Raw genomic sequence first — 13629 nt, 5'->3', positions numbered from 1 at the left:
TGCATAACCCAGAGCAGTCCTTGTCAAACAAGACTGGGCTGATCTGACATGTTGTTTGATGTTTGTTTCTAAAGCATGCCTGAGAATTTTTTCTGTGCGGGTTTCCCCACCCCCCCTCTTTTTCTCCTCTTTTTTTCATCCTCTTCACTCCCTTTGGCATTTTATTCCTATTTTTCAGGTTGGAAGTGGTCCTGGTGAGGGGTATAACATAAATATTGCTTGGACAGGTGGCTTGGATCCTCCTATGGGTGATGTTGAGTATCTCACAGCATTCAGGTTCGTACATTTTTCTTTTAAAGTTATGAAAAGTGATTGTAGAACATAAACACATGAATTGCACCTAATGTAATGTTGAAAGATGGGAGAATGACCCATTATGAAACTAACTCGACCCTGGTATCCCAGTATACAAAAGCTTAGTAAATAATAAAATTTAATTGTCATGATCAGCCACTCAGAATTGACAAAAAGTATGTCTAATGGTTTAATCGGTCAGTCATTTTATCATTATTATATGATGTCAGTAAGATTACTTTGAGTTTGCTCACTCCTCTACCTGCAAAATTTAAAAGTAAGCCTTTATACCAGGCAGAAGAAAATTACTGTTCTCATTCATGTTGATTGTAGTTACATGCAAGTAGAGCAGATAGAAAGCAATATGAAACATGGTCCAAACCCAGCATGCTTCATTCTCTTAAAAGTCTAATCATGATGCTCACAGATTTGACCATTTTTTTTTCTATGAATTTCAATAAAATGTTATTTATTTAAAAGAAAATAATTGTGAAATATCTCAGTAAAAATGATAGGAAAAGTTGCATACTGTATTTCTCCTTGCTTTCAATAGCTCATTCTAAATTAAATTTTGTTCTTTCATAGGTGATGCGTCATAATAGTTAGTCTTATTTTCATGGGACCAGAGGAGAAAAAAACAGTTTAAAACACACTCTTTCAGACTTTCAGTAGCTGTGTCTTACATACACCATTTTCTTTCATTGTAAAGCAGTCCAGTGGAATGGTTTTGTGGGCACTCACCTCTCAAGACTGGGCACATACTACATGTTTGAAAAGAGGTTTCATCTAGTGGAAACTGAAATAATGGAAAGGCAATGAGACAGCTAACATGTATCTCTGATCACTTTCAAGACTTTTAGTTTGAAATAGTGCATTTACCTTACGTAACTTTTGACTACATGCTATCCAAAACACATTACAAAAAGTATAAAACTCATTTTCATTTCTTTTTCTGAAGCACTCCCGTGCTGAAATAATATGCAGAGGATCTGATAAACAACAAATCTGAATTCAAAGTCTAAGCCCTAGACACAGAAATAGCCTTACACATTCACAATATTACACATTTATTACAGACAAGCTTTCAATTTTCTTTATAACATTTGACTGTATTTTAAAAGAGTCTAAAAAAATAGTGGCAGGCTCCAAATTTTCTACACCTCAGTACTCCCTCAAGATCTTTCCAAGATCTTTCTTATTCTTTGATGAAATTTTAGTGAAGTTAGGGAACTGGATGCTTCAAATTACTGGTAATAGTGTCTGATATGAATATGTCCGGTATGTTCACCCCAAAATTCTTGGTTTGGATCTAACCTGTCCCAGTAGTATTATAGGTAATATGGCCATCTAACACTGCAGAGAAGGGTGGTCCCAGCTTATCAAACGGAAGATTTACATTACTGAGACTGCAACCACAGTCATTACCCTTGCTATTCTGACAACAAATACTTGAGCTTAATAATAACTTTTCCAATATGTACTTTGCAGTTCTAGTTCAATGCACACCAGTAAATAGTCTGGAGCAGCTAAAACTGCTGCTGTACTTATTATTCATCAGAATTACAGAGAGTTTCAACCTCTGTGCCTGAGTAGAACAGCACTATTCAGGAAAATATAATTCATGTAAGCTACTACATACTGACTAAGCATTTGCAGACATAGCTAAAATAAATGCTTAATTATATATTTTTTTTTCAGTGCAGATAAATTCAATATAAGATTTGGGATTCCCTTAAAAAAATTGCTGATGGTGTAAAATTTAATGCTGATATTTTAAATGCATCCATTTAACATTGTGATTAATGTTGTAATCAATGTGAAGGTTTTTCATTGTGTTAAACTGTGGGGATTTTGTATTTTTTTTTTTAAGGAATATAATGCTGTTGACTAATTACAATAGATGCTGCTTTCTTCCTTTTCTCCAGAACAGTAGGAATGACTGGAAATATTTCCCTATCTCCTAAACCATTTTTTGCCTGGGCACAGTCTCTGTGCCCTCTGTAGGGCTTATTGATATGGATTTGGTATGACAGGTATGACAGTTTTGAGTGGTGTTCAATGAAGCAAACAGCATGAAACTTTGGAGGGTGAATACAAAAATCCATAAATTATGTCGGATAGACTGGATAGCGATTTTCTATGAATCTGGTCTGAATGCTAGGTAAATTCACAATCCCTAATAAAGAGACATTTAACCTGTGGACCAGAATTTATCCATTGCTGTTATCCAAAATGTCACACATGATGTAAACTCCATTCTCAGTTTGGCCAGGACAGAATTGTGAAATAGTAGTCAGGAAACAGTCCACGGTTCAGTTCTTTAGCCATAGACAGAAAGGAAGGTGTAGTCTTGGAGAAAATCAATAGAAGAGTTTTTTTCCAAATAAATTGATTTTAGAGACAGAATTACAGAGTTACAGAATTACAGAATTACCCAACTAATGGGGGAGGAGGCCCAGGAAATGTCAGATGTCCTCAATTTTAAGGGAAAAATAATGTACAAAATTGAGAGATTTTCTCTTCATACCTGCTCCCCAATGGACAAAGGTGAAGGTTCTCTCCAAAATAACCAAGGTGTGAATAAATTTGCAGATGGGTAGATCCTGTTTGGAGAGAAGCTGAGACTTCCTGCTTTCTGGCTGCCTCAAGAGGTTAATCCTTTGAGTTCTTAGGAACTGAGAAATTTGCATTAAAATCATCTAAAGCTCCCTAGGGAGTGCACATAACCTTCACTTTCTCACCAGCAGAGCCCTCCTTTCTTCCTGGAATTGCACCAAGCACATATTTGAAGTGTCAACAGCCATGACACTAGGTAGCTCATTACTGCTTGATTGACTGTCAAATTTCACAGCAGAGATCCTTCTGAACGATAATGTCCACAGAAATAGAGACCAAGGTTTTTTTCTGCCTCTAGAGTTCTGCCCATAATCACGTATTACATATGATGACGTATTTGGTATTAGATATATCGTTCTTCGGCCAGAAATTATTTGTAGAACAGTATAAGCATTTACCCACATGTAGAGATATATATACATATATATCTCTACACACACAGATAGCTGAATATTAGTCATTTTCCAGTGCATAAATAATTAGATAAACCTATTTTAAGTAAATTTTGTTGAGGCTGAATGAGATTCCACCTTACTCTTCCCTCAAACTGTCCAAGAAAGTGTTTCTGTTTCTTCAGGAAAAAACAACTGTATGTGTAAAAATGCAGAAAATTTGAAGATGAGTTAGAGACATAACACAGAAAAATCACCTCAAAGGCATGGTGAGCGAGTGGCTCCTGTGGGACTCTAGTGGGCAACAGGAAAAATTATGGTGCTGGTTTGTGTCTGCCATTTTGACTTCAGTGCTACATGAAGAGTCTTTGTTGTATTTTGAAAATAACTCTAGTGCAAAATCGAATGTAAATAGCTGTAGCCAGTGTGGAGATGAAGATTGGTCTTTCATGTATAAAGGAATGTGTTTTCCTTTCCATTTCTTTCCCATTTCTTCTAAGATAATATGTTTACTTATGTTAACTACAAGGAAGTAGTAGGAGAAAAGTTTCTGTAGAATGGAAAATAAGTGCAGTAATCAAATCTATACCTTTTAATTTTGCAGGAAAAATTTTGTCTGATGTTCACCCTAGTAAAGCAACCAGTCTAGCTACAAAAATCCTTGAAAGAATGTTCTTTTTCTAAAGGGCAGGAAGCTCTTCTTTTCCACTATGATAACAAAAAAACACAGCTCTTTTCCATTGTTTTCAAGGCCTAGTGTTTCTTTCTCTATAGAGAGTTTTTTTCGTCATTTACTTCCACCTATTCAGATTAAATTTGTGTTAATCTCTTTGAAAGCAATAGAAGATGGTGACTATTTTCTAAGAGGATGATTCTACACTCGAGTTTATGAGGATATAATCCACTCTTCTCTGCCAACAGTTATAGAAAAATAAGAGCAATAGTCAACTACTAATGTTCAAATAATTATTTTCATAAGCTCCACATAATACCAGATGTGCTCAGTTAAGCAGGCAGCAGAGGTTCAGGTCTGTGTTGTACATGCACATATGTACATATATGTACTTGGAGTTTACAGAGGACAGAAGAGATGTGTTTCCATAGCGCAAAATATAGAAGACACAGGAGGCAATGGAAACAAATGTGTGTGTGTGTGTGTGTGTGTGTGTGTGTGTGTTCAGAAGAGGGAGAGAGAAGCAAAAGACAGAAAGAAACTGGGGTGTGCCTTCTAACTGCTTTACATTGCTTTGATTCAACAAAGGAGCTGTAAATTTAGCTTAACCAGCCAGTATGCTCTGGCTGCTTTGCTCTACTCCAGAGTAGCATAAAACAGCCACAGCGTATCAATGAACCTGGCCATAAAAGCTTACATAAAATGAAATATGTGTGTGTGTTTCTTGGAATGATTAGAAATAGCTCATGATAATATTATCTTTGAGTTCAACTTTTAGCAGTCATATGTATGATTTTAATTTAAGAAGGTGAGCAAATTCAAAAGACATAGGTGACATTAAGACAGAGTTAAGGATGAACTATATTAATGATCTAATTTAAAAGACGACACAAAATGTATGATTACTCCAAAATAATGTTTTTAACCAAAGAGAATTCAAAATTAACATAATGCTTCAAGCCTCATATGTTAAAGTGTAAAAATGAAATAAAATTAAATAAAACAAAGGTGTGCAGAAAACCTTCGCTCTGTCTTACAATCCCTAGTGCTTGTTCTGGGAGAAGACAAATATGTTTAAAACTCTTTGTATTCTAATCTCTGATCAAAAATATCAAGAAATATTCATTGTAGTCTTGTGGCCTTACAGGGCATAGTTAATGTTATTTGAGAGATTACACTAATGTATACCAACCTTTTTTTTTATATTGGTCTTATTTTTGTATTTCCTGATCTGATGACATTTAATTTTGACATTTCACATGAAAAACTTTGTAAATATATTTCTGTTGTTTTTCAAATGTATTCTCCTACTTTTTAAGTTACAATTTCATACATAAACCATAAAAAAGCATACTCAAATATTTCTATGTTTCCATTATGATTTTTCACCTAAGTATACATATATAGTATCTATTTGTACACGTTAATTTAATTTTCCTGTAAATTTTACTTATAGTAACTTTTTGTACACTAAGGAATTGGAGATAATAACTTTAATAAGTTTTATGTATCCTGTTGGTATTCAGTTTCATGATCTTAGGTATGTGTGCATGAAAAACAGAAATTCTTTCTTTAAGCTCGAATCACTAGTCTTCTACTTTTGTTAAATGTCCATTTGTTCATGTACTACATGTGTAGATGAGGTACACATTCTTACCTATCCATGTTTATTATTTTAAATACATTTGCGTTATCTGTGTGATGTCCTTTCCTATTTTTCTTCTCTCAAAATACAATATTTCCAGTCTTTTCAATCTCTTTTCCTTTAGGAATGTATCCAGTTGCCAAATCATTTTAATTGCTCATCTCTGAAGCTCTGCTGTTTTCTAGAAATGAGCTAAATACACCACATGAGGGCGAACCATCGATTTATATTATTTTTAGTATTATTATGTCTTTCTTTGACATCATTATTCTACAATATTGTACAACTCTCTGACTGAGTAGAAACCTTGGTTTCTGATAAACATAGTACAAGAATGTAGGAGACAAAAATATACATTTTTCCTAGCTGTACCTAACTATTTACAGTGGGTCATAGAACAATGGTGTATTGCGATAATATATAATGAATTCCACTAAGAATAGCTTTTGAGGAAAAAGTTCTTTTCAACAGTAATCCTAAATACCAATAACTTAATGCTATTATTTTTTATGGCTGTAATGTCCAGAGGCTGCTTCTGAGCCTATTTTATACTAGACTGAAAAATATAGTAAGACTTGGTTTCTGGTTCAAATGTGAAGAGATAAAAAAACAAAAGTGTGGGAGAAGAAATAAAAAAGCTAAGTTAGCAGCTCAGTCTCATGAGTCTATAAAGGAAGTAGAAGTAGACAGAACTACCTTCTTCAGAACTTGAATCTGTTGTGTTATCAGTGAACTCTGCTGACAATAGCCTCAGACTAGCAAAATGCCATGTTTTTCTTTACTAACAGAACCAAATTATGCATTTCTCAATATTTCTCAATATTTTACTTTACAATAACTGGTAAAGATTATCCCACTTGTTGTTCTTTCTCTAGTCTATTTGCTGACAGCAGTGCGTTCAGCATTTCTGTGCTTAAAGAGGAAGGCAGAATATCTGAGTCGTATCCATGAGAGGCAGAGAATGACTTACCCAAATGTAGATGGACATTATTAAGAGTGCTAATTGTCCAAAATCCCTCTGCATTGTCATGGGCATAGTACTGCTCTTATGAAGAAAAATACAGCTGAACAGAACAGAGTCATGGAAGGTCCGGGAAATCTATGTGATGGTTTCTGTATATAGTTTGCTTTCAGTCATGCACAGCATTCTGTGGAGTTGTAAGTTACAGTTTCAATCACTTTTGTATTTCTGGTTTTGTCCACTTCTTCCAAGTGTTTTTAAATGATAAGCATTTCAACCAGAGATGTCTTTCTTTTCTCTTCTGCCATAGAAAATGTCTTAAGAGAATTTGAAGAAAGGTGCACCAAACAGCTATAAAAAGATGACTTAAGAGTGCCTCAGCAGTTCCTTTTGAAGAAGTTTGAAGAAGCTAGAAGTTTACTTGGAATAATACTTTTACAATCTGCTTAAAGTATAAGTTTCATATGTAAAATAATATGTAGTCCTGAGGATTTGTGGTTTTTGAATATTTTTTTTGAATATGGTAGTGGGTTTTTTGTAAAAATGGTAAATTTTCATACTTTTTTCTTGTTTCTTGCCAAATTTTCTGAGAGTCCTTAGGAAACAGAGAAGCAGAGTTAAAAGCATTTGAAGCACTGGTATGGTATAAACAGCTTTGCAATATTTCGTTATACTTCAAAGTTCACCATAAAACTAAAACTGGCAACCCTGTTTATAACCTGCAACCTCTTGTTCTTCCTACTTGTTTATTTTTATTTGGAAAAATCTAACTTCTTCTCAGCAAACTACCTTAAATTTTCACCTTTAATATACCAGGATTTTAAAAAACTGTATATGATGCTCCTTTCATTCATGAGAACTACAAAAATGAAATCTTTCATTACAGAAATTAATTAGTGTCGGCTTACTTTTCTACAGATGCACAGTTTCTTTTATTGACATGGCAGAGTAGGGGGTGCAGGAGAAAGGATAATAAAGTATGGCATGTGTCAGGTTTATGTGGTTCAGGTTAAAAACTATTTGATTAAAACCCCAAGCCATACATGGTCTGTAGTTTCAATGTACTGAAAAGAACCTGAGCTCTTTTCCAATATAACTATTTTCCAATTTTTGTCAGGCCAGAAAGATGAAAGAATAGAGGTGGATGGATAAAGAATTGCTATATTGTCAAATACTTCGATGGAAAGGTGAGAAATATTGCCAGAAACATCCTGGAAGAAATTAAACAGCAGCAAGAATACAGAAGATATTTTTATCCTAAAAGCCAAAATATCCATGGCATTTAGATGGAGAAAAATTTCAGAACTGAATTAAAAGTTCTACAGCAACACTGAGCAATTGTGTACACGTCCGGCATCAATTTAAATTTTCTTGCTTTATAATAACTTTTGAGAACTATACTCTAGCCTGTAAAAAATATCCACATGTTCTCTGCTGGAACAGCTCCAGACTGTAACAGAACCACTAGATTGCACCCTGGTGCTTTATGTATTGTCTAATTGTTTTCCTTTGGTGGATATTTTTATTAAAAGCCCATTATCCAGAATCAGACAGAAGTGTTGTTTCAAGAACAGCAGAAACAGAGGCCTTTCAGCTACACAGTTCTTATTCATGCTTTCTTTAGCCAGCTTAGCTAATGAGACCTCCACTATTCTTCTTTTAATACTTAAAGAAGAAAAAGAAATGGGAAGTTTTCTTTTGCTTCTTTCAAACGTAAGCAGGATTGCAAAGAAGTATTGTGAGGTTCTGGGTGTACTCACGCACCTGTGTCTCAGTATAAGATTGTGTGGGTCCCTCCAGGGCATGCCTAGATGTTCTCGTGCTTTTGCGCCATTAAATCTTTGTAGATATTTTTTAATCTTAATGATTTTGTGTACCTGTGCTACACTTTGCCTGTAAAGTAATTGAGTTAAAGAAACAAGTCTTTTTTTCATAGAAAGTGCATTCTAGCAAATAAAACTCAAAAAGTTCTGAAGAAAAACAGAAAAATCTGGCAAGAGCAAGATTTTGAAATCCTGAATTATGGTGAATAGCACTGTGCTCAGTGCTGCAAGATCTTATGAGGTTTCTTGTTACTGGATGCTCTTGGAGCACCAACTCGTATTTTATTACTTTTAAAAGTCATCTTTTAGTCTTGTGGAGAGATGTTTGAAACTATGAAAACATAAATGTCTCAAAAATAGATATCTAATGAAAAACTTCAGGGAGGTCTATGACTCATGATTATGTGGTATTAGCAGTACTGCTTGGGCCACCAATAATCCCATTAAATCAATGCAGCTTCTTGAAGGAAAAGTTATTACCCAGTGTGAGGGAATCCAGCAGACTTCAAACTCATTTTCAAACATTAGTTGTTTCCTACAGGCATTATAAGAAAAAATGCTGTTATGCAGTGATTTACCATGTTTGGCATATTTGTGTATTTTTTTCCTGCAAAGTGGAGGCTGTCCTCTGATCACATATGCTAAGGTCTGGATGTAGAAGTAAATGGATCATTTGTGTCATAAGGTAATGCAGGTCTCAGTTCTGCATGCCAGCATAACTCCTGGCTGAGATGCAGTTATGTATACAAAATAGTAGCTTCTTGCGAAAGTCATTGTTGAAAGAGTTCATGAAGACATTTAATGGAATTAGCCCATCAGGTCTCTAAGATTATATGCAAACACTTTCATGTGTTGTTATGCCTTGAAACAAAATAAGCTTTTGAATATTTCTTTATCTGATTCATATGTTTACCTACCATAAGCAGTCTAGTCATACTTATATCAGGTATTAAAATAAAGTTACAAAAAATTAATGAAATTAATTAATTTAATTAATTAAAAAATAATTAAAAATGAAACCAAACAAATTACAACACAGTATATACCAGGTTGAAAATAGCTATTTCTGGAATGCATACCAGACGATATAAGGTGGAGGGCTGAAGGGAAGATGCAGCTTATTTGGTTCTTTTCTCCCTGTCAGTAAATTCATCGGTCTCTGCTGCTTTCTCCCTCCTGTGCGTTACTAAATAGAGATGACTAAAGACAGCAGTTCCAGTAAGTAGCAACTGTCCGTGGTTTTGACATGTGATTTTCCTCTACACTGGAACAAAACCAAAACTGTTTGAAAGTTTCCAAGAAAACAACTAAGTGTGTGTTTCAAACCCTTTCATGACAATGTTCATCTCTAGCGTCATTGTGAGGGCATCATTCAAGGAAGAAAAAATACTGAAGTGAGAAATCCCACCCCTGAATGATTGAAAATAATTTATTGTCCCCCATTCTCACAAATCAGGGACTTGAACCTGACCTCATCACATCTGAAGTTAATGCCTTTGCTGTCAGACTATTTATAATTTTTTTCCACTCTCACTCTTAAAAGAAGTCTTCCACCGAAAAACAGATATGATGCACCTCTACAAAAAGATTATGTTTTGGTAAATGAGTATATTTCTCAAAAAAGTTACAGTTCTGATCCTGCATTATTAGGCTGACAGGAGAGCAGGGGCTAATTACCTCCCTAACCAATCCAACCCTCCTACCTCTCCAATCAAAATGTTTACTGATTAAGAAAGTATTGTTGTTAAACCTTTGCAAGTGCTTCAGAAGGTTGCCAATCTTTTTCAATATATTTCTTGTTGAAACTGCATGCAAAGTCAGCAAAAGAAACACAGAGTTTGTAACAGCTTGAAGACTCTGTGATTTCCAACTGATCAAGAAGGCAGTGATTTCATTCTCACTCTATACCATCAGATGGGCCACTGCTAACAAGTATTAGCTGCCCCGATAGTGAAAATATGCAATGGATGAGCATTCTTGAGTTAATTTTTACTTGCTCTGTGTCAGGTTCAGTCATAGGCCTCTATGTAAAAAATCACTAAACAAACCAAGAAATTTTTGTGTTGCCTTTTGTGGTCTTGCAAAGCAAACTTAAGAACTTCCAGGTATTTGAAATACTTTTCCAATAGTACCAAACAGTAGAAATAGTTTTCCAATACAGAAAATACTCTCACCTCACCTTTTCCTTTCACACTTTTCTCTTGGAGTCATAATTTGACTACTCACCAAATTCTTCACAGTAGCACTAACTCCCCTTTTCCTCTGACATCTCTGTCCTACACCTCTGATCACCAAGTTGCTCCTCATCTGTTCTTCTCAAACTCTTTTGCTGGCACCAAGGAGTCATTCTTTTTCATCTTCTGGTCTACTTGGGACAAAATCTTTTCTTGTATTTTTCTGTTTAACCTCTCATTCTCCTCAATAGAGGTTCTTGTCCCTTGTGATACAACCATATCTCATTGAAAAGAAAAAGTGCTTTCAAGCTGTCTATCATCCTGTCTCTTATCTCCTTCTCTGTCCCCAGGATCACTGAGTGTACAGATCGCTGTCTGTCCTCTGATTCAGTTCTAGACCTTCTCCAAAATAGCATCTCAGCCTTCCTTTACTCTGAAACCATTCTGAGTATAAACTCCACCCAGCCCAAAGCTCAGAGTCTATATTTCACCCTTATTTTCCATAGCTGTGTGTCATCCACTTTTGTTTACCCTGGTGATCTTTGTCTTGAAAATTCATCCTTCCCTGGCTTCCATGCTTGGTAGTCCCTGGCCTCCATCCAGCATTTCACATAGCTCCTTCAGCTTGTCTTTTGGAAGAATCAACATTTTCTTCCTTGAGCTTTCTTCAGTGATTCCATGACATTCTGCTTGTGGTCTTGGTCCTATTCCATTGTGTCTGCTCGGGGACAGTTCAACCACAACACAAATTCAATTATTGTTTGTCAGCCAACTGCTTCTCTGTTCTAAGTATGTCTCCTCTGTGCAGTATGAAAATGTATAGAAACTTTATGGTACACTAATTGAGGAAATCTGCCTTTAGCTCAAGCTCGACTTTACCAAACTTTTACACCCAAGACATTCCTGCTGCCGCTCTCTATAGGCAGACCCGTCTTTCTGTCTGTCACTCAGACAAGTTCTTGTGTTACCTTTGACCTTTTCTGTTGGAAGTCACAACCCAGTAGTGTCTAAATTTTGCAAATTCTTTCTGTAGCATGTTTGTGAAATACAGAATATACTACCATTCCAACCAGCAAAAGTGATTTCTAAGCTTCTGCCATTTTGTTTATTATTGCAATGTCGTTCTCAGAACACACCTCTGAATTTTATTTTCCAGAGCATGATACCAGGTACCGTCTCTGCTTTTTTCTGGTGATAATTTTCATACTTGTAGGGTATTCTCATAAGCAGTTACAAAACTACTCCATTAGCCTCCTTGAAATCTTTTATAACATTTCTATTTTGCCAGATTGCTTCCCACAAAACTCCTATGCACTGTGCTAATATAATTTTGGTTGTTATGATTAAGGATAATAGTAAGACGTAAGGAGTTAAAAGGTTACTTTGGCAAATACTGTAAGTTATTCCTCTCCTCATGATGTTGCATGATGGTATACACCCCCAATACTGGTGATTGTGGCTGCATGTGAGAAATGGGGTCACACAAGCTGGTGCACTAACTGGGACCAAAGCTGGAACCAGGTACCCTGATCTGATGCAAAAGGGGGAGATGTAAGGATTGAGTTCTCTAGCCCAGTTGAAAGACATGTAGTTCTTTGTCTTTTATGCAAATTTGAATGACCAGAATTTATTTGCGACATGGTGACACAGACCTGTATTATGGAACTGTTCTTTGTCAGCTGAGACATGTGGGTATGCTACTGGTGAGATTGACTCCCTCCCCAAACAGACTTTGGAAGTGCGATCCACCCTCTGTCCACCCATCTCAGGAGCACAGATATTGCTCAATATCCTTTCCACGGTGTCTAAGATTTCATTAAGCCCATGAACATACGTGTCTTGTTGACATCTGAGGAAACATAATGTTTATCAACAAAATGTAGGGTTTGTTGCACACTGTATCACTTCAAACACAATAAGGTTATTAGGTTTAATTACATAAGAAACAGTATACAAGTTTTGCAGGGTCATAGAATATTACTTGCAGAATTTAAGCAAGATATAAGAGTTTCCTAAGTTTCTATTTTAGTTTTATTTCCAGCACTATTCTTTGACTAAATAAATTACTGCATGTATTGGACCTCTGAGGCTTGGGGCAAAGAATGGAAAAATTATTTACAAAAGCTTGAAAATATTTAATCACTAGAGGCAGGGGGCAACTGTGTTTTAATTAGCAGTTCCTCAGGCCATTGGCTAGCTGGAGGCTTTCTCAAACAACCACACAAACGCACTGAATAGCTGTTTGCCAGCCTTAGGGTCAGGCCTGAGATGAAACAGATAAGATAATTGGCTCTAATGAAATCCAGAAGGCCTTGGCTTTCTTGTTTGAGCTTGGATTTGAAAAGTGCGTGTGGAAGTGAGGCTTAATTCAAACCAGCCCTGAACTAGGCCCGTTTTTCAGTGACTTTGATATTGTTTGAAGTTCTGAAAGTGTTCGCCACACCACTAGCCTGCTGGGCTGGGCCTCCCCGGTCACCTTAATTACTGAGCTTTATTGCTGACTTTACTACACAGGAAAGGAGCCATTATATGTTCCATCAACATCAGCTCTCCTCAGATTGGAGGAAAGGGCAGGGTGAAAGGCCACTGTAGGAAGGCAAAAACTTCACTTTGAGGTAGTCAGATCATTTACCCGTGTTAAATTTCACTGTGCTATGTGTGTACATTCCTCACAACACAGAAGCCCAATTTCCATTTTTTTTTTAGCAAGTGATTACTTTTCAAAACATTTTGTTTGTGTCTGATTAGCAGAAGGGGACACTTATTCTTAGAGGTGGAAAGAAGGCAAATTGTAACAAACGCCTAATTAATCATCACAGGGGGAAGAAATCTAGTTAAAATCTGTAATAAAGAGAAATTGTTCTTAATGCTTCTTTGAAGTGGGAATAAGTGAGGAAACCCCTATGGTGTGTTTGCAGACCTGACACCCCACAGAACCAACTCCTTACAGCCAGCCTGATATCTTGAGGGTAACGTGTGCTCTCCAAAACCAGAAAGGCTCCTGTGAAATACTGTAAGCGCAAGCAACAATTGAAGTATTCTAGCAATGCT

At 36.0% G+C, this 13629-nt stretch overlaps 1 protein-coding gene across 21 annotated transcripts in view; it reads left to right on the top strand.

Annotated features, from left to right (window-relative positions):
• The window catches only part of HDAC9 (histone deacetylase 9), a 466647-nt gene that overhangs the window by 373653 nt on the left and 79365 nt on the right, over positions 1-13629 (top strand). For 19 of the 21 annotated variants that reach the window (XM_071805072.1, XM_071805059.1, XM_071805061.1 and 16 more), the window contains one exon: positions 179-276. In XM_071805072.1, the coding sequence (XP_071661173.1) occupies positions 179-276 (98 nt within the window). Of the gene's footprint in view, positions 1-178; positions 277-879; positions 899-6891; positions 7105-13629 lie in introns of those variants that run through there. The other 2 variants (XM_071805075.1, XM_071805076.1) reach the window with 2 other exon arrangements.

The sequence above is a fragment of the Patagioenas fasciata genome, chromosome 2 (genome assembly GCF_037038585.1).
Source record: "Patagioenas fasciata isolate bPatFas1 chromosome 2, bPatFas1.hap1, whole genome shotgun sequence".
NCBI lineage: Eukaryota > Metazoa > Chordata > Aves > Columbiformes > Columbidae > Patagioenas > Patagioenas fasciata.
The sequence above is the reverse complement of the archived record's forward strand: the minus strand, read 5'-3'. Positions and strand labels throughout refer to the sequence as shown.